This window comes from Esox lucius, chromosome 13 (genome assembly GCF_011004845.1).
Source record: "Esox lucius isolate fEsoLuc1 chromosome 13, fEsoLuc1.pri, whole genome shotgun sequence".
Lineage (NCBI taxonomy): Eukaryota > Metazoa > Chordata > Actinopteri > Esociformes > Esocidae > Esox > Esox lucius.
The window spans coordinates 6,950,686-6,976,123 of NC_047581.1; the positions used below are offsets into that span (position 1 = coordinate 6,950,686).

Consider the following 25,438-nt stretch of genomic DNA (forward strand, 5'->3'; position numbering starts at 1 on the left):
GAATTCTTGCTGGTTGGTAGGTGATCAAATACTTGTCATGCAATAAAATGCAAATTAATTATTTAAAAATCATACCATGTGATTTTCTGGATTTTTGTTTTAGATTCCGTTGAAGTACCTATGATAAGACCTCTACAGGCTTTGTAAGTCGGAAAACCCGCAACATCGGCAGTGTATCAAATACTTGTTCTCCCCACTGTATATAGCTTCAGCAAGCCATGCATGAAAAAAGTATTTACTTTGCATCCCTGGTGCTGAAGTTACAATTCTATGTTGGTAAGTAGGATACATGTGCCCACCCATGGAAATCAAAAGCCCGTCCAAAACATTTGTTCTAGCGCCTGCACGTATAGCCTACCTGTCTTGAGACAGATGTTAATCCACCTGCCTTGACTGTCACTTTGGGTCAAACCCTGTTGTTTTTAAATGTGCTACATAAACTTGACTATCCACCTAGTGGGATAAAAAAGAATTGCCAGATTTCTTTAACTGTGTGTTAAAATACATTTCTCTCAAACACACAGATAGCACGCACGGAGTCTTCTGTCCTACAAGACTGGCAACTTGTGTATTTGGGTGAGCCGCACTGCTAAATGAGTCTTCGTAACTAGGTCACCGATGACGTTGAGTGACAGACAACTCGCCTGTCATTCTGATTTAATTCTTCTCTGCTATGTCTCATGCAACTCATGGTTTTATTATTTCTCATGTCAATCCAAGCTTCTGAAAACGTAGTACATGCATTAGAGTAGGGTGTGCACAAAAATACGGGACAAATCGCGTCCCGTATTGATTCTGTAAGGGGCAATGCATTTTATGCTTCAATATGGGAAGATCAACCCTATTTACAAGTGACCTATGGCATCCCTATTTACTACTGACCTGACACAGTACCTTGAAAACAAACAATGTTACTACCTAGCGATATTGACAGATAAATCTGTATGTATTTGAAAGCTAACTTTATAAATCATCTACATTTTAATTATTTTCTTACCGGTGTCATCTCCGAGGTTTCTACATAAAAATGAAATGGAAATGACCAAACGGATGTATGACTGCTGCTGGATAGCGTTTTCACATTGGCCACGCCCCTCTGCGGTTGCACATTTTCAAAATTTGAATGATCCAATGGGAGAGGTTTTCTACAAGTCGGTTTGCTTTGCTCAGTTGGTCAATACACATAAAAGTTAGTAAACAGCAAGCAATGGACGTTAGCATATATTCCACTGAGTAGCTTAACGTTTCCTTGCAATTTGTATCTTAAGTAGTGGATTGTGTCCAAACAGCAATGGAGGGTGAAGAAATTGTTCCCAACCGTAATGGAAAAGGTAAATGAAAGGTGTAACTATTTACATGGCGCTCTAGATATAGTATCCAATCAGTTAGCTGTATTTGCTAATTCGCGTTTAACTACTTTGTCGATGCAGTACGAGGCAAACTCAATAACACGTGAAATACCTCGAATTCCAGTTTTATTAGTTCATAATTAGCTATGTTATAGCATTTTAGTCGAATATTCTATGATTGTGTTAGCAAGGCATTGTTATCAGAAGGGAGTGTAGTATAGCCTAGTAGCTAGACAGTTAATTTAATGATGAGATATAGCGCCAATAATATTGCTATGGTAGTTACATATAATAGCGAACTGTACTGTAACAGTTTAACTCAGACTTGTTGTTAATCGTTTTCCAACTCCGGACATTATGTAATTTTTACTTTCAGTTCACATCCCTCTATTTTGGATAAAAACGGACTGGAAAAAAAACACTGAAATAAGGCTTCGACACTGAACACAGGGTAATGGCTTGTGGTTTCAAATATTATAACTAAACTTAACCACATGGTTGGGCTGTCTTTCCAGCGTTTCCTGTACATCACACAGACAGTTGAGTGGATCTTCACTCAAAAATAATGTATAACATAGCTATCGTTACAGTACTTACCTACTCCAAAATGAACTATAGTACCTTCGGTTTTTACTACTATACTCCCTTTATTACACTGCCCTCAGTAGGGATAAACCAGGTACCGTCCTATTGCCATAGAGGGGGAGAACGTTTTTTTAAGGTTATGTATAAAATGCAGTTGCCGGTAACATGAATGAACACACTTTCGAAAGGTCTCAGTCCTTCGGCTACGCCTTTGCCCACCGTAACCCTTTCAGTCATGAAAGGGTTGCACTCTAGTGTAGTGATTGCGATGTGAGGTTTCGTGAATATCACTTAATAATACAATAACAACCAAGTTATAGTTACTCTTGGGCTGAGTTTGGTATTTTTATTTTCCAAGAAAATAAATAAGTGTATTTCAGAAAAAATGAAACCTATTCATGTTTGAGTTACTATGTAGACTAAAAATGTGCTAACAGGAATATTTACTATCTTTGCCGATAGTAGAACCTCGGATTCAGGAGGAACAGTGTGGTTTTCGTCCGGGCCATGGAACACTGGACCAGCTCTATACCCTCTACGGGGTGTTGGAGGGTTCATGGGAGTTTGCCCAACCAGTCCACATGTGTTTTGTGGCTTTGGAGAAGGCATTCGACTGTGTCCCTCGCGGCGTCCTGTGGAGGGTGCTTTGGGAATATGGGGTCCTGGGTCCTTTGCTAAGGGCTGTCAGGTCCCTATACGACCGAAGCAGGAGCTTGGTCCGCATTGCCGGCAGTAGGTCAGACTTGTTCCCAGTGCATGTTGGACTCCGGCAGGGCTGCCCCTTGTCACCGGTTATGTTCTTAATTTTTATGGACAGAATTTCTAGGCGCAGCCAGGGGCCGGAGGGTGTCAGGTTTGGGGACCAGACGATTTCGTCTTGCCTCTTTGCGGATGATGTTGTCGTGTTGGCCCCTTCAAACCAGGACCTTCAGCATGCGCTGGGACGGTTTGCAGCCGAGTGTGAAGCGGTGGGGATGAGAATCAGTACCTCCAAATCCGAGGCCATGGTCCTCAGTCGGAAAAGGGTGGCTTGCCCACTTCAGGTTGGTGGAGAGTGCTTGCCTCAAGTGGAGGACTTTAAGTATCCAGGGGTCTTGTTCACGAGTGAGGGAAGGATGGAACGGGAGATTGACAGACGGATCGGTGCAGCTTCTGCAGTAATGCGGTCGATGTATCGGTCTGTCGTGGTGAAGAAAGAGCTGAGCCGCAAAGCGAAGCTCTCGAAGTGAAGGATCTACGTTCCTACTCTCACCTATGGTCATGAGCTTTGGGTCATGACCGAAAGGACAAGATCCCGGATACAGGCGGCCGAAATGAGCTTTCTCCGCAGGGTGGCTGGGCGATCCCTTAGGGTGAGAAGCTCGGTCACCCGGGAAGAGCTCGGAGTAGAGCCGCTGCTCCTCCACATCTAGAGGGGTCAGCTGAGGTGGCTTGGGCATCTGTTTCGGATGCCTCCGGAACGCCTTCCTGGGGCGGTGTCCACTTTGGAGTTTTGTTGTTCTGAAATACTATTTATCAACGCCGGAAGTTACCTAGCAGTATTGACGTCAATCCGCTGTTTTGAGTCTAGGTAGGAATAAGGGATTCCTTGGTTAATGAAAAGAGTTATGTTTGTGGAACTATTGAAATAGTTTGGTTTGTGGAAAAATAAGCTATAATGTTTCTGTATTTGATCATGTACAATACAGGCCAAAAGTTTGGACACCTCATTCAATGCGTTTCCTTTATTTTCAAGAGTATTTACATTGTAGATTCTCACTGAAGGAATCAAAATAATGAATGAACACGTGGAATTATGTTCTTAACAAAAAAGTGTGAAATAACTGAAAACATGTCTTATATTCTAGTTTCTTCAAAGTAGCCACCCTTTGCTCTGATTATTGCTTTGCACACTCTTGGGATTCTCTTGATGAGCTTCAAGAGGTAGTCACCTGAAATGGTTTTCCAACAGTCTTGAATGAGTTCCCAGAAATGCTTAGCACTTGTTGGCCCTTTTGCCTTCACTCTGCAGTCCAGCTCACCCCAAACCATCTCGATTGGGTTCAGGTCCGGTGACTATGGAGGCCAAGTCATCTGGCGCAGCACTCCATCACTCTCCTTCTTGGTCAAATAGCCCTTACACAGCCTGTAGATGTGTTTGGGGTCATTGTCCTGTTGAAAAATAAATGATGGTCCAACTAAACACAAACCGGATGGGATGGCATGTTGCTGCAGGATGCTGTGGTAGCCATACTGGTTCAGTATGCCTTCAATTTTGAATTAATCCCCAACAGTATCATCAGCAAAGCACCATCACACCTCCTCCTCCGTGCTTCACGGTGGGAATCAGGCATGTGGAATCCATCCGTTCACCTTTTCTGCGTCGCACAAAGACATGGCGGTTGGAACCAAAGATCTCAAATTTGGACTCATCAGACCAAAGCACAGATTTCCACTGGTCTTATGTCCATTCCTTGTGTTTCTTGGCCCAAACAAATCTCTTCTGCTTGTTGCCTCTCCTTAGCAGTGGTTTCCTAGCAGCTACTTGACCATGATTCGCGCGGTCTCCTCTTAACAGTTGTTCTAGAGATGTCTGCTGCTAGTACTCTGTGTGGCATTCAGCTGGTCTCTAATCTGAGCTGTTGTTAACCTGCGATTTCTTAGGCTGGTGACTCGGATGAAATTATCCTCAGCAGCAGAGGTGACTCTTGGTCTTCCTTTCCTGGGGCGGTCCTCATGTGAGACAGTTTTGTTGTAGTGCCTGATGTTTTTTGCAACTGCACTTGCGAAAACTTTGAATGTGTCCCCAATTTTCCTGACTGACTGACCTTCATTTGTTAAAGTAATGATGGCCACTCATTTCTCTTTACTTAGCTGATTGGTTTTTGCCATAATATGAATTCTAACTGTTGTCGAATAGGGCTGTCGCCTGTGTATCAACCTGACTTCTGCACAACAGAACTGATGGTCCCAACCCCATTAATAAGGGAAAAAAAGTCCACTAATTTACCCTGACAAGGCACACCTGTGAAGTGAAAACCATTTCAGGTGACTACCTCATGAAGCTCATTGAGAGAACACCAAGGGTTGGCAGCACCATCAAAAAAGCAAAGGGTGGCTACTTTGAGGAATCTAAAATATAAGACTTTTTCAATTATTTCAAAGTTTTTTGTTAAATATGTAATTCCATATGTGTTCATTCATAGTTTTGATGCCTTCAGTGAGAATCTACAATGTAAATAGTAATGAAAATAAAGAAAACGCATTGAATGAGGTGTCCAAACTTTTGGCTTGTACTGTATGATATTAGCTAGCTAATGTGAGAAAGTAGCTGTGTAAATAAATGTGCATTGATCATGTTCATAAATCCCACCAGGTACACCATTAGCCTCATACCCCTTTACATCTGTCACTTCTTTGTTTGTGTCCCTGTAATTGAACTATGGACACATTATACAGCTCTGGAAATCCGGACATCTTTGTTTTTCCTCCGTGTTCGGTTGTATGGTAGGAACTTTTCTCAGGGATACCATGGACAGGAGGAAAATACATCTTTTCACCTTTACTTCTTTCATCAGCAGAATTGCGCAAGCAGAAGTTAACAGAGTACTTGGCAGCCAAAGGAAGACTGAAACTCCCTAACCCAAAGTAAGATATTGGGCTGTATTGTCCAGCAGAATGAAGTAACTAACATTTATCTGTACATACATTTCTTTTCAACACACATTTTTTTTTCAACAATATTTTAGACCCTATCTTCGAAATAACATTAAAGCAGAGACCGCAACCGTGACTAATATGAAGGCTGATGTAAGTAATCCTCCCTTCTCTCTCCTTTACACTAACTGAAGTTGGCTCATAAGTTGGCTTCATTAATTATATTGAACACACTTTAACAACTTTTCAACAAAAAAGAAACTTGTTTTATTTTTGCAGCTGGCAAATGGGAAAGAGAACTCTGCAACAGGCAAGGAGAACCGGGGTCCAAACAACTTTAAGACAAAAGGGCAATCTGCAATGGTTCACTCTACATCAACCAAAGCTGTTGTCAAAAGAAACCTCTGCAGTACAACAAACAAACAGGGCTCCACCACTAGCAGCACTCTCCATCCCCTCAGTGATGCATTGATTACAGCCCGCCTCAATGCTCTCAAAAGTACATCAAAGATGTTAGTCAGGGGTCACCCTGCCAGCCTGACAACAGTTCCAGCCAGACCTAACTCCAATGTCTCCATCAGAATGTGCTCAGGCCCCAACAGCCAGACCAGATTACATCCCAACCCAACGGTAAAAAACAATTATTCACGTCCTGTAAGTAGCTTAGGGCCCAGTGCGGCCGTCCCCCGTCCCAGTGCGGCCGTCCCCCGTCCCAGTGCGGCCGTCCCCCGTCCCAGTGCGGCCGTCCCCCGTCCCAGTGCGGCCGTCCCCCGGCCCAGTGCGGCCGTCCCCCGGCCCAGTGCGGCCGGCCCCCGGCCCAGTGCGGCCGGCCCACTCCCAAAAACTGTGGCCAAAGCCAAGGTTGGCCGGGATGCACCTAGAATTACACAGCCCAGATCTGCCATCTCAGCCCCCACAACCTTTTTCTGTAACAAAGGGCGCTCAAACGCTGCCCTCCCAATCCCAGCAGTCACCCAGAAGCTAGTTGGTACTCAACAGAAAACAAATCCTTTCACTGCTGTGTGTAAACCTAACCAGAGGACAGGTGCCTTGTCTGTGGAGGATGAGCCGAAGAGGAGCACGTTTCTGAGCAGGACATATTCTAAAACTCTTCCAAGGACAACCGGTAAAATGGCAGGACTGAAGCAACCTGTCTCCAGACCTAAACCATCCAGCCAAGATCTAACCAGTCCTGGATCCAAGACTGCAGTTATGAAACCGGTGGATGAAGGAAAACTGCCTCTGATGAAAAAATCCAAGGTCCTGGTTCGTGAAGTTGTGCCTGCGAAGAGGGCTCCACCACAGCACAAGGCTGGGGCTATAACTGCAGGAGCGCCTGCTGCCTGGACACGAAAGCCTGTCCATCGAGCCTCCGAAGGACTAGCGGGGAGCCAATGGCAGGTCAAGGCTTTGAGTAGGGCCATGCATGAGGCCGTGGCTAAGATGGGATGGAACTGCAGCGGAGAGGATAACAGAGAGGCGACGAGTGACGGTAACACTTCTACACCGTTGGGTTGGTCTAACAACAGGATAGTGAACGGCGCTTGGATCCCTCAGACAATGCCGCACGTCACCACAGAGTCCAGCCACGAAGAGGCGGAGATGGGCTGGGAGGCTGGTGTTGGCCTGAAGACGCCCAGAGATCAGGCCAGGGTCATCCCCCAGACGGAAGGCAGGAAAAAGATGACTGCTGCACAAGAGGAAAGGATGTGAGTGTTTGTTTTGTTGTTCTTTTTCCCAGAGTTTGGTTTTGTCAAACAAGCTCTAGTGTAATTTTTTAGACAACCTTGGGAAAATGTATAGTGGTTAGTTTGATTATCTGTCAAGAAATGGACAGGTTGCTTCCTGGAGTCCAGTGTAGCTGTTTAAGATATGGGCTCCTCCCACATGGGCTTTGTGCCCTGGCTTGGCCTGTTCCCTTCCTCTGTTTACCTTCAACATGCCTGTTTCGTAGACTGTGCTCCCTACCATCCTGTCATGAAAATACTCAAATAAAACTAAAACATTGATGGTTTGTAACTTCAAGTTACAAATAGACAGGTAGTAACTGGCGTAACATGCTTTGCTTAGATCAGTGGTTGTTGCTGATTGTGATGCTTACTAGTTCAGTGGCAGTATTTTCTAGTAAGCCATTAACTTCTCAATGTGTTAACTGGGATCAAGTGTACCTTTGTGCATTTTAGTCATTTTGCAGATTACCTTATCCGGAGTGAATGAATGAATGAATCATGCATGTTAATTATGTTGTACTTCACAAACAGATTTTGAAATTTAAGAGCGATTTAATTTCTAGCAATTAATTTTTATGCATTGAAGTGATGAATCAGAATTTTTTTTGCCTCTGAATTTAACACTTCAAATACCACTTTTTCAATGTTCACAAATTCAGAATCAAAATTTCAAGTTTCAAAAAATTCTAATAATATACAGCTCTGGAAAAAATTAAGAGACCACTCTTAAATCAGCATCTCTACCTGTATGGGAGCCATTCCATTCCAGTGTCTTGTTAAATTACAACACAGGCACTCATTTTACCTAATGAGGTACTGATTAGGTGATTACCTGAACCAAATCTAATTTAACGAGTGTTGAAGTCTCACACTTCCCCGAGTTGGTTTGTTGGAAAGGAGAATAAAACACCAGGAGTCAGGTCAATTACCGTATCGTATGTCCATTTATTACAGAAGCTTCTGGAGACACGTGTCGCCGCACAATGTCTAAGGATCAACAGTCAAAACATCATTTTTATACTTCTACTACGCCCAAAAGATAGAGTCGTTAAATTCACAAAGCAAGTATGCTATTGGTCCTGGTCCAGTTCTATTCCTTATAAGGATAAATGCAAACATCTTCTTGTCCCCTCCTGGTCTGGCCTGTCAGACTATGTGTGTGTGTCTCTAACCTGTGTCCTGTTTCTCAAAAGACAGACATACTAAATCTTTCTCTCCCCGGCAACCGCTTGAACAGGGTTTCCTATTCTCCTACTTGCTCCTTCAGTTTCAGCTCATATTACAAACATTTAATATTTTGTTTCATTGGTTACAACAGCTTATAACAGTTCACTAACTTATACAATCAATACATCTACATTGGTTACAACAGCTTACAACAGTTCACTAACTCATACAATCACTACATCTACATGAGGAAAAGTATAATAACCACTGCTGTGGTCATCACCCTTCTCTTCCAATGGGACCAAAAACTTTGCAAGTAATACCTCAAAGGTAATTTGAATAAGAAAAGAAAAGCTTTGAGTGAGGAAAAGAAGGGTTCAATTCAGGCTTTACTAGCAGAGGGTTGCACTGAGCATTACGTTGCTTCCATCCTGAAAATTTCAAAGATGGCAATTCATAAGAACAAGGTCAGGCAACAGACATTGAGGGTGAAAACGACTATCTATTGACCATCAACTAATTCAAAAGTCACTCAACAACCGTAGGATGACATCAATTGAGCTACAAATAGAATGGCAAACAGCAGCTGGGGTGAAGTACATGGCGAGGACGGTTTGAAATTGGTTCCTAAGGGCAGGGCTGAAGTCGTGCTAAACTAGATAAAAGCCCTTCTTCAATGAGAAGCAAAGAAGAGCCCATTTGGTTGCGGATCAGTGATTATCTGGGGATGCTTCAGCAAGCCTGGAATCAGGCAGATTTGCCTTTGTGAAGGATGCATGAATGAGACAAACCAACATGGAGAAACTGAAATATTGATTGACTTCTCAGCTATTCATATCAAAAATAATTTAGAAAATTTCTCTTACCAAACTTGAGATATTGCAACCACAGTAACCATAGCAACAAGATTTTAAGCAATACTTCCCAAACTACTGCCGTTTACCCAACTTAAATAAATCAAGCTACTTCAACCAGAGTAACCATAGTAACAGGATTTTTCCATGTTTTCAAAAACAACTGCAATCTAAAGTACTTTCTGAACCAGATACACCAACATGGATTTACTTAAATGTACCTATACTCTCACCTGTTCAAATCAGGAAAAAACTTGAAAATATCTCTTACCAATAATTTGAATATTTCTAAAACAGCTGCCTGTTTCACCCACTTTCCCAGCAAGATAGACAAAAGTACACATTTTCAATATTCCTCTACTTCCCAGCTATTAAAATCAGAACCAATTACAAAAATCACTTTTACCAAAATCGAGATATTACAACCGCACTAACCATAGCAATTAGTTTATAGCCTTATTTCCCAAACAAATGCTATTTAACACACTTTCCCAGTTAGACAAACACAATTCATGAATATTTCATATTCATCTACTTCAGATATTCCAATCAGGAAAAAATTACAAAGATGTCTCATAACAAGCTTGAGATATTGCAACCGCAGTAACCAGAGCAACATGATGTTTAGCAATACTTCCCAAAAATCGGCTGTGAAAACCCCTTTCCCAGCAAGATAGACAAAGTAAAAATGTTCTCTATTCCGCTACTTCTCAGCCATTTAAATCTGAAAAAATTACAAAAACATTGATTACCAAACTAGAGGTATTACGACCTCATTAGTCATAGCAACAAGTTAAGTAATATTTCCCAAACAGCAGCTGTTTAACCCACTTTCCCAACAAGATAGACAGACAGTATGGGAATTTCATATATACCTCTACTTCTCAGCTATTTAAGTCTGAAAAGATGACAAATATATCTCTAACTAAACTTGAGATAATACAACTGGAGTAACCATACCAACAGGATTTCTTTGGTACTTTTACACATATGGATATCATCTTTCAAAGCAGATATATTACAAGCGATTTATAAAATGTATAAGCGAAATATTATAAATCAGCTTTCAAAGCATTAAAGCAAGCCCCAGTAGATGCTCTGGAAGCGTCGACCAGACAGCAGCAGTGTGAACAGAACATAGCCTTGGTGGCTGTGATCTTTGATGTTCCGTGCTTTCCTCAGGCATCATGTATCATAGATGCCTTGCGCGGAGTGGAGATGGTAGCCGATGATGCGCTCTGCAGACTTTACCATTCTTTGAAGGGACTTGCGGTCTGCAGCGTAGCAGCTGCCTACCAGGCAGTAATGCAGCCTGAGAGGGTGCACCTGTAGAAGTTGGTGAGAGTTCTTGCAGGCATGACGCATTTCTTGTCTCCTCAGGACGTATGGTCATTTTTGGGCAGTTTTCACTGCCAATGTCTCTTGTCTGGACCAGGTGAGGTTATCCTTGATGAACACACTGAGAAACTTGAATTCGGAGACTCTCCGCTTCAGCTCCATCAATGTGTATGGGGGCGTGACCCCGCTGCTGCCACTTCCTGAAGTCCATGATCATCTCTTTAGTCTTACAGATGTTGAGAGAGAGGTTGTTGTCCTGGCATCCTGTTGCCAGTTTCCTTACCTCTTCTCTGTAAGCGCTCTCATCATTGTTGATTTGACCCAGGATGGTAGTGAGGTTACCCATTCTCACCCCCTGGGGTTGGCCCGTCCAGAAGTCCAGGATCCAATTGCAGAGGGAGGTGTTAAGACCCAGGGTCCTGAGCTTAGGAACACGCTTAGTGGGCACAATGGTGTTGAATGTAGAGTTGTAGTCCACAAACAGCATCCTCAAGTATGTATTGCCTTTTTCCAGGTTGGAGAAGGCAGTGTGTGTCACCAGGGCGATGGCATCATCCATAGATCTGTTGGGGCTGTAAGCAAATTGAAACGGGTCCAAGGTGTCAGGAAGGGTGGCGCAGATGTGAATTCTGACCAGCGGCTCAAAGCACTTCATGATGGTGGAAGTCAGTGCTACAGGGCGGTAGTCATTCAGGCAGGTGATGGAAGGTTTCTTCGGTACAGGGACGATGGTGGTCTGTTTGAAGCAGGTGGGGACTACAGACAGGAACAGGGAGAGGTTGATATGGTGGTGAAAACCTTCCCTAGTTGGTCAGCGCACCCCCTGAGGACACGGCCTGGAATGCTATCTGGTTGCCTCAAACCGTGTATTGAAGGTATTGAACTTGTCAGGGAGCGAGGCGGTGGGACAAGCGTCATTGCTAGTGATCGACCGATATTGATTTTTTTATAACCGATACCGATTATTTGCATGTTTATGTACCCGATAACCGATATGCAGAACCGATATTTATTTACTGTTATACTTCTGTTTTTGACAATTATTACAACACAAATGAGCTGAACAAACCATTTTATTTATAACAATAACTCCCTCCTTGCATACAAAAAAACCTTTATATTTATACACAAATAAATAGAGGGGTCTGAGTCCAAAAAAATAAAAGTGCACTGCTACTAAGTGTCTTTGTTTTAAAATAAAAGCTTTGTTGAGGTAAAAAAAAAAAAAACAGGTAAAAAAATTAAAAAAATAAAGCACAAAAATGAAGTGTAACTTAATACTCCCAGTTAAGCAGAACTAGGTTGTAGTGTAGAAAACAGAGTCTTTCAGCATTCTGCCCTGTAAGCCTGCTTCGTTTGTTTTCATAAATGGCTCCCACTTCACTGAAGACTCGTTCACTGGGCACCGAAGACGGTGGGGGGCAAAGGAACTTTCTTGACAGACGAGCAAGAATGGGGAACCTTTTCTCATTTTGTTTCCACCATTCAAGTGGCTTGCCCATCCTCCTATCAATCACTGATTCTGAAAGGTACTGCTGAAGCTCTCTTTCAAGGCTAGACCCACCAACTTCAGAACTAGTAGCACCAAGCAGAGTATCATACATCTCATCAATCAGTTTCTTCTGGGTTTCTTCTGTACGGGGCCTTTTTGAAACTGTGCTGGAATCATCTGACTGTGTTCCTTCACGTTGTGCGTTGTTGTCTTGCTCTAAGGTTTCTGTCTCCTCCTCAAGCCAAACTTTTGCATTCAACAGTGTGGTGTCCGATGAAAAGGCATGTGCCTTGTACCTTGGATCCATAAGACAGGCAAGGACTGCACATTTCACCTCCTCCACTTTTGCAAACCGTCGGGTGAGACTCTCCAGCATCTCCTGTCTCATTGTTTTAATCCCATGAGAGGAGGGACCTTGACTGCTAAGCAACATCTTCAGAACTTTGACAGATGGAATGATGCATGATGCTGAACTCTCATAGTGGCTCATCGCAAGAGTGACCTCTTCCACTGGAGAAAGGGTCTCAATAAGATTGCTGACAATACTCCACTGATCAGCACTCAGGCTAGTGAACCCACTATGCTCACTGGCATATATGTTCAGAGCTCTTCTCTGCTCTTGCATCCTGACCAGCATGTGCAGGGTGGAATTCCATCGGGTCGGGACAGCCTGAATGATGTCATGTGCAGGTAGCCCAAGATCCTGCTGGATCACTGCTAAACGCTGTTTAGCTAGTACTGAATGATTAAAATGTATAGCACAGCTTTTCAGCACTGACAGGATATTTTGGACAGCTCTTTGTGAGTTGAGGCCGTCATTGACAACTAGCTGTAATATGTGGGCACTGCAGCTCATGTCAGGCAGTTCAGCAATTCTCATACCTTTTAACAATGTTAGCACCACTGTCCCTGAGAACAAGAACCACTCTATCTTTGTCAATGTCCCATTCTTCCAGCATGCCCAAAAACATCTCGCTAATGTACTCTCCAGTGTGTTATACCATCATTGCTTTTGTGTTTAGAATTACTTGTCTGCGAATCCACTGATCATCAATGAAATGGCATGTCAAGCTCATTAGGGATTCAGTTGTACCGGACCAGCAGTCTGTAGTAAAAGCCAAGTTATAACCTGCGTTATCAGGCTTAAGCAGTGCTTTAACCTTCTCAACGATACTGTTGTGAATACTGGGGAACATCTCTGTGCGATAGAACTTCTCACTCTTCAGAGTATATCTTGGTTCTGCAGTTGCCATGACTCTCTGGAAGCCTTTATTTTGAACCATGGTGAAAGGCTGATTGTCTGTAGCTATCATTTCTGTAATCATCCTGTCCAGTGTTTTTGAGCGGACATCAGTAGTCTTCCACTTTGTCTGCTTTTCAAACATCATAGGAAGAGATGCTTGAATGTGGCTGGATGTCTTTGCCTCTTCAGCATCTCTTTTTTTTCTTTGCCTCTTCAAAGATAGTTGAGTGATGTATCTTTAAGTGGTTCCACATGTTGGAGGTATTTTTTGTTGTTGTAGATTTTGACCCCATGCTTACATTCATTTGGCATTCTTTGCAAACTGCTACTCCTGTCATTGGCTGAGTGAAGTAAGTCCATACCTCACTTTGATTTTTCCTCCTTTCAGTCATCTTAAAAAAAGTGCTGAAAGTTAGCAGTTTTTCATGTTAAATTAAATCTTCAAGTTACAATAAAAAATATATTACATTATATAATTTATATCTAAATTATACATATGATGTATAAGCATTATCAGCAACAATGTTAACAATAGGCAAAATAAATGTTAAAAGTCTGTTTTAAAATGGAGAAAATAAATGACAGGGGAGTTATATCACCTTTGCAGAAATGTATTTTTTTTAAAACAGTTTTAGAAAGTTTATATGCCATTTAATAGGTTTAAGAGTGAGGAATAATTCACTGGGTAATTTTAATTTAATTCATTGAATAATATTAGCTGGAATATATAACATTGTCAGGAAAGTAACAAACAAAACAGCATACATGATTGCATTTTCTCAACCTACTCAACCGCGATCGCGTGTTGAGTTAATAAATAATTTCCACAGAGCTGCATTTATTTAGATTTGTATTAACTAAATAATGGTTATGTAGTAAATCAAATGAGTATATAATTTAGGGGGTTTACGAGATAATCTTGTCAAAAATGTCATGCAGTGGCCGTGCTTGAGGCTTCCTAATCATCAACCCATTCAAGTGCTGAGCAATATGAACGAACTTTTTTTTCCGAGACTATATATAAAGTTAAACAGCACTTGTCAGTTGGCATTTTATGATCCACATTCAATCTAACGTTATATCATGAAATGCCAACTGACAAAGTGCTGTTTGACTATAACTTGATCAACCGTGATCGCGCATGGAGATAATAAATAATTAATTTCCACAAAGCGGTAGGCTATATTTTTATGTGTATTAGCGAAATAATTATGTAGTAAATGATAATATAATCTAGGGTGTTTAAACAAGAATCTTGTCAAAAGTTTAATTCAGTGGCCGTGCTTAAGCCTCCTGATCATCCGTTAGTTGCTATGCAATGTGAACAAACTTTTTCTTCTAGACTAATGGTGAGCAAATACTACAGATAGAGAATTAAATTCAGCGCTTTTATTTTCAACATGCACTCATTCATGTCTGTTTTATTTAATTCATGTAAAGTTACGTTTTTATTGGGGCAGGACATGACGAATTACACTACATGACTCAATGAGTTCGTCTCAATTGTTTAGAAACAAGCTGCATAAATTAACTATATCAGGAATTTGTCTCAGATCTCATTTGTGCATGTCTTATTATGTTAAATAAAGTTGATTAATTAAAGCAAACCAAGTAGAACATATACTTTACCTGTGCACTGAGTTGTTGTTGACTGATCTCCTCAGACGCCCGGGCTGCAATGACGGAAATCTCGAAACGGCCACAAGATGGCGCCGTTAATCGGCGAAACCGATATTACAAAACCGATTCCCGATTATGGAAAAATGCTTAAATATCGGGAAAGATATCGGTAAACAGATACATTGGTCGATCACTAGTCATTGCTATTTCTCCCTTTGTATTCTGTGATGTCGCAGTCCTCCCCCACATGCCTCAGGGGTCAGAGCTGTGGTAATTTGACTCCAACCTATGCCTGTATTCACTTTTTTCATCCCTGATGCAATAGCGGATTGCAGTATCTCATCAGAGATCTGCATAGGACACCAGTACGTTTGCCCCACTTTTTGGTCAGAATTGGTAAACAGTTCGGCGGCAGAACAAAAGAATTGCAGCAGTTGCTCCAGGGAGTAGTGTAATAGTCTGTGTTCAATGATGAACCAATATCCAAAAGTGCTTGTTGGTCATACTGTATGAGCGAAAGTGCAGCATAATAAAAAATTAAAACTAGTAGGCAAAAAAACTCCATAGTAAATGTGGAGCCTTACTCTCTGGCGCACCGGAAGCTAGGGAGAGGAGGCTCTCAGATCATATAGTAAAATATTAGGCTATAGTAGAGAGTGCAGAAATAAATAACATTAGAACATAGGCCCCAGACGATATGGCTTTGGTTGCTAAACAAAAGTTACGTCGCTCATTTTGACTTTCTGCCTAAAAGAGAATGAGGAGCCTACACAGCTTAACAGATTAAGCAAAATGAAGCAAAGCGCCTTCCCTACCCTAAAGGCTTCACTTGATAACTAACATTTATTACATTCCTATTCTCAGTGTCAATCATCATTCAGAAATGGTGAATCCAGACAATGCATTATAGTACAATAGTAAACAGTTTTTCCACCTGTTTTATTATTTGTTTGTGGTTAATCTCTGGGAAAACAAACCTATGCAGGACATAACACTGTAGTGGTGTGTGTCCCTGCTGTTTTTCAGCCACACAGGCCTGTCATTCCAAATAAACCATCTGCAACCGCCAGACTATATGCAGAGTGGATGTAATCATTGGGACTAGGGATTGAAGAGTCAACCAGCACATCACTACCAAGCAGGTAGCTGTGCTCCTTTGCCTGCACCACATCAGCATCCAGACCTCAAACGGTCCCGTGTCTACCACGCTTCTTCCTCCATTAGCACACTCACACTTTTCTCTCACTAAAGGCCAATGAGCCGATGTAAGATGAGAATGACACCCACTCCTTTGTGCATTATGTAGTAGCGCTCATGTTGTATCAGTAGCTTATACAAAACATGTTTTGGTAAACCGAATACTATTCAAGCAGTAATGCATACTATTCCGATAATAAAGTAATGACCAATGCACAGCCCTACTTTTAGGGTAGACCCCAATGTGGTAGTTATTATGAGGCTGTTTTATTATTATTATTATTATTAGAAATAAAACAATTAAGCCAATGCTTCTCCATAGACATTCTAGCTAGCGGCTATGGCTCCTCAGTGAACCATGGGGAGGACCGTTGGAATGATACTAGATGTGACTTTACAGAGGATGTAAGTGTCCCTCAACGTGCTGTTCTACTGGTCAACCATCTCATCAGCTGCAGACGTAACAGTCAGCTAGGAGGGTACGCTGTACTGACATACACCTGGAAGACAGATGTGTCAAAGGACTTGATGTTTCTGAATGTAATTGCCCGCTCCGGGTGGAGTTCATGTGCATGATTAGATAGACATTGTCAGAGCCGTGTGGTCAGACCCACCTTGCTCATGTACATCCAGGTTTGAAGAACCGATTTCTCCAGTGATGGTCATGTTAAGTGTATGTCCCAGATTGTGTGTTGGCCTACTGTACCAGGTTTAGACAGTCAAGCAGGTTCAGGAAGTCTGTGACAGAGCAACATCAGCGTGAATGTTGAATCAGCGTGAATATTGCAGACAAAAGTAATCAGCACAGAAAACTTATCAGTAGCATCTCAGAAATGGTTTTTCAGGAAAAAATGCACATTAAATATTGAGGTTGCACATCAACTGCCACTAGCATTTTCCACTTAAAATACCCAATAGTTACCCTCACATATCAGTTAACATTAAAAACCGGTCTCTGGCTGAGTGTCAGGACGGATACTGAGCCTACTGCCATACATATTTTTTTTGTCGTTTATAAAAATGATGTTTGCTATTGTATTAGTGTGCATTGTACATTGTAGTGTGCATTTGCTGCTCATGTGAACATGGACAACAGGGCAGATTTAACACAAAAATAGTTGGGCAGATACTGTAGAAAGTATATAACAGCGGGCGGTCCGGTAGAGCGCGGAGTAGTGCTGGGTACCACCTTTTACTATTTTTGAGCCAGGAAAACCCCTGCATGAGATATACTGTAGTTAAAGCGATTGCAACATTGTCAAACATCTGTTTTTCCTTTCTACTCAGGACCTGATTAAATGCAGAATTTGTTGGACCATAATTTTGAAACAAAAAAACTATTTTGTGTGACTCTAGACAGAAGCTTCAAGAATGGCGTGAGAGAAAAGGCATTTCTTATAAACGTCCCCCCATGCCAGTAAGGCCCTTTCGGACCCGGCGAACTGTGGCCCTACCTCAGCCTTACTGGGCCACTATGGAGGATGAGGACGTGGAGGCCAAGTCCCTTGTTGGTGCAGTAGACCAGTGCCTGGCTGATTGCATCAAACTGCTGGATGAGGTATGGCAGAGGATTTGGTTAAATGAAACCATATGAGTTATTTAAAATATGCCTAAGTGTGGTTTTCTGTTCTGTTCCTAAGAGATTATTAATCCCCATATGTCTAGGTAGGGTTACAAAGCCATTTCCAAGCATTCATTAGGGTGCTTTTATTCTTGGAAATGGGGAAGGAGTAGGAAGTTGTCCAAAAAATAAATGTGCATTCTTGTTATTCTTTCACTGACTGTTTATCTACGACTGTGTATCAGTCTTTGATGGTTTCCAATGTTCCACACTGTAGGGCTGCCCGTCCACCCAGGTGCAGGAGATGCTGTCCAGTGTTCCCATGGCTAAAAAGTTCTCCAAGTACTGGATCTGCCTGGCCCACCTGATGGAGCGCCAGGGCGACCTGGATGTGCTGCCTCTCTTTGAAGAGGCAGTACGTGTAGTTCTAGAGGTGACTCCTCCCACTCCCCTGTCTGTTCTGCTCATTTAGCCTTTTTTTCCCTTTAGAGTAATTGTTTTGCCAAAATGGTTTCCAGAAAGTTTTCGTCTGTCATTTATGTGCTGATATGTGTCCCAAGTCATCAAAACTACTTGCTTTCAAACTTAAAATGTCCTGGCTAACTGACATGAGAATGACTGTATGTATAGATTATGCACACAAACAACATACAGGACTCCAAACAAAAAATCAATTAAGGGGCCATTGGCTCCTATAGGGGAAAAAACAGGCGCCAGATAATTTTTTTAAGAGCCACATAACAATGCACTTTTATTCACCTTGTTGTGTGCATGTCTCTCCTCTTCCGACTTATGAACTATATACAGTCAAATAAAAAAATAAATTATGCAGAATCTGAGCCAGTGTCAATGCCACTGACCATGATTATGTCCATATCACTTGGCCACTGAGTGTAGTTTGGCCGTCTCCTCTTCTTTTTTGCAGGAAGCCAGCATTTGACACATGGTTCAGGATCAAACTGTTCAAGTGATGGGCCTTCAGTGCTGATCCTGATCAAATCTTCCAAGGTTGACACATGGAGTGAATTGCGTACTTTAGATTTGATCCTGTTTTGAGCTGAAAAACCACGTTCACATTGAGCAGCCGAAATTGGCAGGACAAGCATTATCTCAACTAGATGCAAAACATTCTGGAAATCTGTGCAGTAGGGCTCTTTTGTTAGTAGGACTTCCCACAAGCTGCAATAGGATTTATGTTGTGTATTAATTGTATCTTCATTTTTCATTAACCACTATCCTGGATTTAATACATACAAAATGTATATAGCAGACGAATAAATAATCACAACATAAGGCTACCGCGCATGAACTGGAGATTATATCATCATGAACCGAGGCGTAGCCTACTCGCCAAACAGGCCTGAAAAATGTCAAATATATCTATTATCTACAGAAAGCTGTTTCTAAACAGAACTATCCAAAAAAAAAATGTGTGTGTGTGTATATATATATATATATATCCTAATCCGTAGGAAATGTACATTTCTCTCTTGCGCGTTCACTAGCCTATTGCAAAGATCGCAAGTCAGTAGGCTATCGTCAACCTAATCTTTGCAGCCGAAAGAAAACACTTGTTTATTAATAAACAATTAAAATGTCTCATTGCAAACCATAGACAAAAGCATATAAGAGGCGCATAACAGACCGGAAATTGCAGGCGTGGCTCAAAATGGCTGTTATTTAAAATAGAGCATATTTTAAACTAACCGGTTAATGAGGCTTGGCGGTCGGTCAAGAACATTTTTAGTTTTCACCATAGTGGAAGGGGGCCAGACTATGTACAAATGAATGACGTTAACAAAACAAATGAAGCGATAGGCTACTTGTTATAAAACATGCACGTAGGATGCAAATTTTACAATCCAAGGGAGTACATTTGTATTGTCGCCAATGGTGACCTTGGCAGAAATTTCACTCGCAGATAAATATATTTGGTCGCAAATGCGACCATTTTCATCGCAGTTGGGAGCCCTGACATAATATACATTAATCCCAGAACTGACAACTCAACCCCCCCAAACAATTTTATTAGTCAAGCAGACGAAATTATAGTGTCTGTTCGAGGCAAGTGTCTGATTAGCAGCTTGATATGTTTAGCTGATCACTTAATGGGTCTTAAAGTTGAGAGGTTTGCAGCACTCTTGAGACACTGACAGTTGCTCTTCTGTACTGGTCATCATTTGATATGCAGATATTCAGGCTAGTAAGATTGTGCAATATGAATCAAAATTCATTTCACTATATTTTTCACTTTCCCGACAAGAACAGTATAGTATCACAAGACACATCCTCAAGTTATACATTTTATTAGCCCCTTCAATAAATATGGTAATTATTTATACCTTTTATTGTAGATGGAGGGGTTATGTAGGTTTGTTTAAATGTGTTGGTGTTGAGTTGTTAGGTGTATAAACGTAAATCTAACAGAACATTGCAGTTATGTCATCTTTCATACTGCAGGGCGATAATTCCATTCTACTTTTTCACTGTTTTTCAAACAGGTTCTGTGACTATGTTTATTCAGATTTAGTTTCCTTTTGATTTGACATTTTACTTTCAAAGCGTGTCAATTTAAAATAGAAATATTCAGTCAATTTTTCTGTTCACTGCAGGGTCTACGTTAGTTGGCAAATGCTGGCTTTTCTTCGATATCAGATGTACAATATCTCCATTATTGTTCCTCCCCAGACCCTATATCGTGTAACAAATAATTTGGTTTCCTCATGATGTTCGCCAACTACAAAGAAACAAAGCCGACTTCATGGCCATAGCTCCACCACCTGGTTTCGTTGGTGCTATAGATGGGACACATAATTGCGCACATTTATTTATGAGCTGGCCAATATGTAAGTGGCTGTAAATTAGCTGAACATATCTTGACTCGTAAGTATATCAAGTATCATCATTTTTAATCAGTGACACTTAATCTACATTTTTATTTGAGTATGTTTATTTCACATCCTTCTGCAGTATTGCTGTGGTTAATTAACTGACAGAGACCCCTCCTCGATCAGCTGATCACTGTGGGCATAGTATGTAAGCTTGTTTGTGGAACACAACATCATCCATAGTAACAGGGTCAACCCCACCCTTTCTTTTATCTTAAGACATCTCCCCTGTCCTTAGTAAAAGCTAGGAACTTTTAGTGCTACCATTAGGAGTCCTCCTATTGGTAGGATAAAATGTTTGTGAATACGGCCCCAGGATTAGTAGAAATTTTATTGGACTTGGGAGAGATTAGTCAGGATTGAGTCATTCGATGAGATTAATTTCCCTGATATGGCAGAATGTCAAACCGCTATTTGCATTCATGCCGGTTTACCGCCCACCCGTACGCCTAGTCACGACAATTCACTAAAGATTTCCAATGGAATATGCAGTATCGGTATCTTAGCCAGAACACAACAAGGCTATATGATGGATAATTTTAACTTTATTTTACAATAGATCTCTCTTTTTTTGGTGGCCCAGTCTTAGAATGCAAAGCTGAAAATATTTACTTTGGCAGACTGGTTGTACTGTTCATGAAATACAAACAGCTTTTTATGTCTTCCCCTGCATTTTCAAGTTGCCCAGTTTCTTCAAATCAATTTATTTATTGGAGTAGTAATTCTTATGTAATTATTGTTTTTATTTTTAATTATTGTTCATATATATTTTAAGGTAAGAGTATTCATGAACAAAATCCCCTATAGTCCAGATAAATAACTTGACAATCTCCATAACTATCATCTTCCTCACCTCCTTCCCCCTTTCTTTCTCCTCTTTCCTACTAATTTTCTCTCCCTCCCTTCTGTCTCTTATACTGTTGCAACTGGGATTTTAATGAGCAATTTTTATTGAAAGTGATTGAATTTAAATTATGATCTTTGATGTGCTTGTATTTTTTTATGACAGAAATATGTCAAAATCAGCAAACAGATTTTTAATTGACTCATTTTGGAGAGACATTATTCAGCTTTTTCTTACAGCAAATAGGGGCCTCCACATATGTCATTAAAATGGTGTGTGTTCCTGGGCCTAACCAGGCTGTTTAGAAACCCAGGACTCCCTACAGGGATGACAGGTCTTGTTGCTTTGGCTTGTATGCGTGTAATTATCAGTGGCCCTACAAACAGTATGAGTTTCCAATTACCAATTATTCAAGTAATTGAAGATAAATGAGGAATGATATCGTAATCTATATTTCAAAGTAATACAATTTATTCCAATCAAGTAATGAAGTTATAACACCAAACATAGTTACATTCCAGCAATATTCAGGGCCCTCACAAATCATATCCATCTACTAACAGATTCAAGAACACTAATCAGAGGTTGTAAGTCTCTGATTCACTAAATCTAATTATTTAGAAACTGAACTGAACCCAATGAAACACTAAAAACAGCAAACTGGTCTTGAGCACAATTGGAAAAACACATACATTTTATACTTGTCAGCAGACAAATCTGAATACTTCCTTGTCCCGCCCTGTCCTATTTCTCTCCCTTCGTATTGGTTACACGTGCTAAGACTGTTTTAATGTGACACCTGGGGTTGCCCTGTTTCTGACCTTTTTCTACAAGAACAAGTATATTTAATTTGTATCACCCTTAACCACAGCTCTATTATTCTAGACAGTTAATCAGACAGTTCATCTGGTCATTTCTACTCTTAGTAACGTTTTGCTCAAAGCCAGCGAATAATAGGAAACAACATCAGCATTTACTAAATGTCAGTTCTTGCAAAAGCCTTCTGTATGGGTGATATTAAGCTCCTCGCAAAGTTATTTAAAGGTTAGTCATGTAAGCACAATTCTCTAGTAATGTTGATAAACGCATACTATTACAATTTTATCCAACATTCCCCCCTGTGTATAATTTATCATTATTCAACATGAATCCCCTTAAACTGTTTTCACTATTACATCACTTCTGGTTAGGATTTTCAATGCATTGATCATTCTTTTTAAGAATCGTGGTCATCATAGGGCCTTGATAACTGAAACATTTGGTCAGAAACAGACGTGCCTGTCCAATTTCCTGGCAGGATAGGTCTTAATTTCTTTCCTCCGCACAGCCACCAAACATCTGCTGGAGCCTGATGATGCCTATAAAAATGGAAGACACAATGTCTGAGAGGTTAGTCATGGTTTTTCCAAAGGTAACATTGATAGTCATGGAACACATCTCCAGATTACCTACTTTACGTCCAGAGGTTAGGTATCTGATAAAACAGAAGTATCTAACTTTAACTTCGAATGGTGGGGGTCTAAATACAGATGTTACGGGTGGATATACATAATGCAAGTCGACACAACGACCCTAGTTCCTATTTATTTTTTTCGCTCTGATATAACAATATCATGCAAGCTACTCCATTCGTAGTTATTGGTATCCATTGGAAACGGTATAGTCCCCAATTGAGGTTTTCCCAAGCCACATGCACGGCATTCTTCCTCGACAACAGTTCAGGCAGTATATTGTATCCAGTCTAACCAAAAATGTGTGTCCTGATGTCCTGTTTCTATCGTTTCATGAAGGTCCGTAAGCTCTTACTTTTACAACTTAATTTGTCTGTTCCTCATCGATTAATCCTGTCTCTGGTGACACTGTAATAGGAGTTCTCATAGTCCCTGGACCTGAGGATGGTTCTGGCCCCTTTACTACAACAATCCTAATATTTACCTGGGGATCTCTTCTTGTAGCATCTACTCTCATTACAAGTGTCCTATTGACAATCTTCTGAGGATCTTTTATTGTAATGTAAATGGGATTACACTGATTTTGATCGCATTGGTTGGGTAAAAACCCCTCTGACGATCGAATATCGCTTTTTCAATGTTTTCAAACTAAGTCCAACCTTGTGGAACAGTGGTCCACCCTACTCGTCCCCAATCTTTACATCTTGGTGGTGCACTAACGTCTATTAGACATAGATATTTATGAGCAGATGCATATTGCAGAACCTCTAAACCATTACACTCGATTATTTCACAGAAATCTATTTTAAATGTAGAATCTTTCTCACTCTTGTACGAATAGTGACTTCCTTCCCAGGTTGTCTGAGCTGCCACAGTAAAAAAGTTACGCAGAGAATGTAGGCAAACATTGTCAGAGACAACTATGTACTCAGGGATCTGTTGTTTTCTTCACCAGGTTTGAGACAATTGTTCACTATAAGAACAACTCCCTTTGTAGCCCAGTCTTTCTCCTTTGTACGATATGTCTCCTTAAGTAGTCTGTCCATTCTCCCTTTCTTAGTTCTACCTTTTTACAGTGGGTTATGTGTACTCTCGTAGCTCTCTCTTTGATTCTTACAGCGAAAGGAGTTGTTAACAGCACCTGATATGGTCCCTCCCACATTGGTGCACTCGGTGGTATTGAATCGTGTGGTCACTGTCTTGCAGAGCTGCAACTTTGGAGACAAGATCTTTTTTAGTTAGTAAATCTCTCATATATTCTGCAAGTGTCCCCTCTGTGTCATTTGTATCATTTCTAAAAGGTGTTAGGGATGGTATTATATAAGGTCTTCCATACATCATTTCAAATGGTTATACTCCTCTCGATCTTGCAGTAATATGTAAGGCTAGGATTACCAATGGAGGACATTGTACCCAATTCCTTCTCGTTTCTACTCTTTATTGTTCAATTTGTTCTTTCAATTAATCCCGCTGATTGAGGGTGGTAGGAACAATGAGTTTTGAGTGCTATTTTCAAATGCTCTGCTAATTTTGTTATGACCTTATTTACAAAATGTGCCCCATTATCCAAATAAATTCTTTATGGGATTCCGTATCTGGTAATAACTTCACACAAGGCTGTAGCAACACAAATTGCGTCTGAGTTTCTCGTTGGGAATACTTCAACCCATTTGTTGAAAGTGTAAATTTCTGTTAAGCACCATTTATTTCCCTCACATAAGGATAATTCTATAAAATCTATTTCTATATTCTGAAAAGGGTATTCTGAGGTTGGACATTTTCCCAATTCTTGTTTTATTCGCCTCTGGGGGTTATGTTTTGTGCAGACTTCACATGTAGCACACAATTTTTTTAGGTAGGTTATCAGCCCATTTGCGGTGAACACCTTGTTCACCATATCATACATGGCCGGTTGTTTCACCTGCATTTTAATGAGCGATAAGTATTCGACCCCTCTGCAAAACATGACTTAGTACTTGGTGGCAAAACTCTTGTTGGCAATCACAGAAGTCAGACGTTTCTTGTAGTTGGCCACCAGGTTTGCACACATCTCAGGAGGGATTTTTCCCCACTCCTCTTTGTAGATCTTCTCCAAGTCATCAAGGTTTCAAAGCTGACGTTTGGCAACTCGAACCTTCAGCTCCCTCCACAGATTTTCCATGGGATTAATGTCTGGAGACTGGCTAGGCCACTCCAGGACCTTAATGTGCTTCTTCTTGAGCCACTCCTTTGTAGCCTTGGCTGTGTGTTTTGGGTCATTGTCATTCTGGAATACCCATCCATGACCCATTTTCAATGACCTGGCTGAGGTGGTTATCACCCAAGATATGACGGTACATGGGCCCCGTCCATCGTCCCTTTGATTCAGGGAAGTTGTCCTGTCCCCTTAGCAGAAAAACACCCCCAAAGCATAATGTTTCCACCTCCATGTTTGACGATGGGGATGGTGTTCTTGGGGTCATAGGCAGCATTCCTCCTCCTCC

General features: G+C 41.1%; 1 protein-coding gene across 1 annotated transcript in view; it reads left to right on the plus strand.

Moving 5' to 3' along the window:
- Positions 1-1,161: 1,161 nt before the first annotated feature.
- ckap2l (cytoskeleton associated protein 2-like) overlaps positions 1,162-25,438 on the plus strand; it is a 29,084-nt gene continuing 4,807 nt past the window's right edge. Inside the window, exons 1-6 of the mRNA XM_029124691.2 lie at positions 1,162-1,331; positions 5,492-5,561; positions 5,663-5,723; positions 5,850-7,279; positions 17,568-17,769; positions 18,050-18,205. Coding sequence (XP_028980524.2) covers positions 1,292-1,331; positions 5,492-5,561; positions 5,663-5,723; positions 5,850-7,279; positions 17,568-17,769; positions 18,050-18,205 — 1,959 coding nt within the window. The 5' untranslated portion in view covers positions 1,162-1,291. The remainder of the gene's footprint in view (positions 1,332-5,491; positions 5,562-5,662; positions 5,724-5,849; positions 7,280-17,567; positions 17,770-18,049; positions 18,206-25,438) is intronic.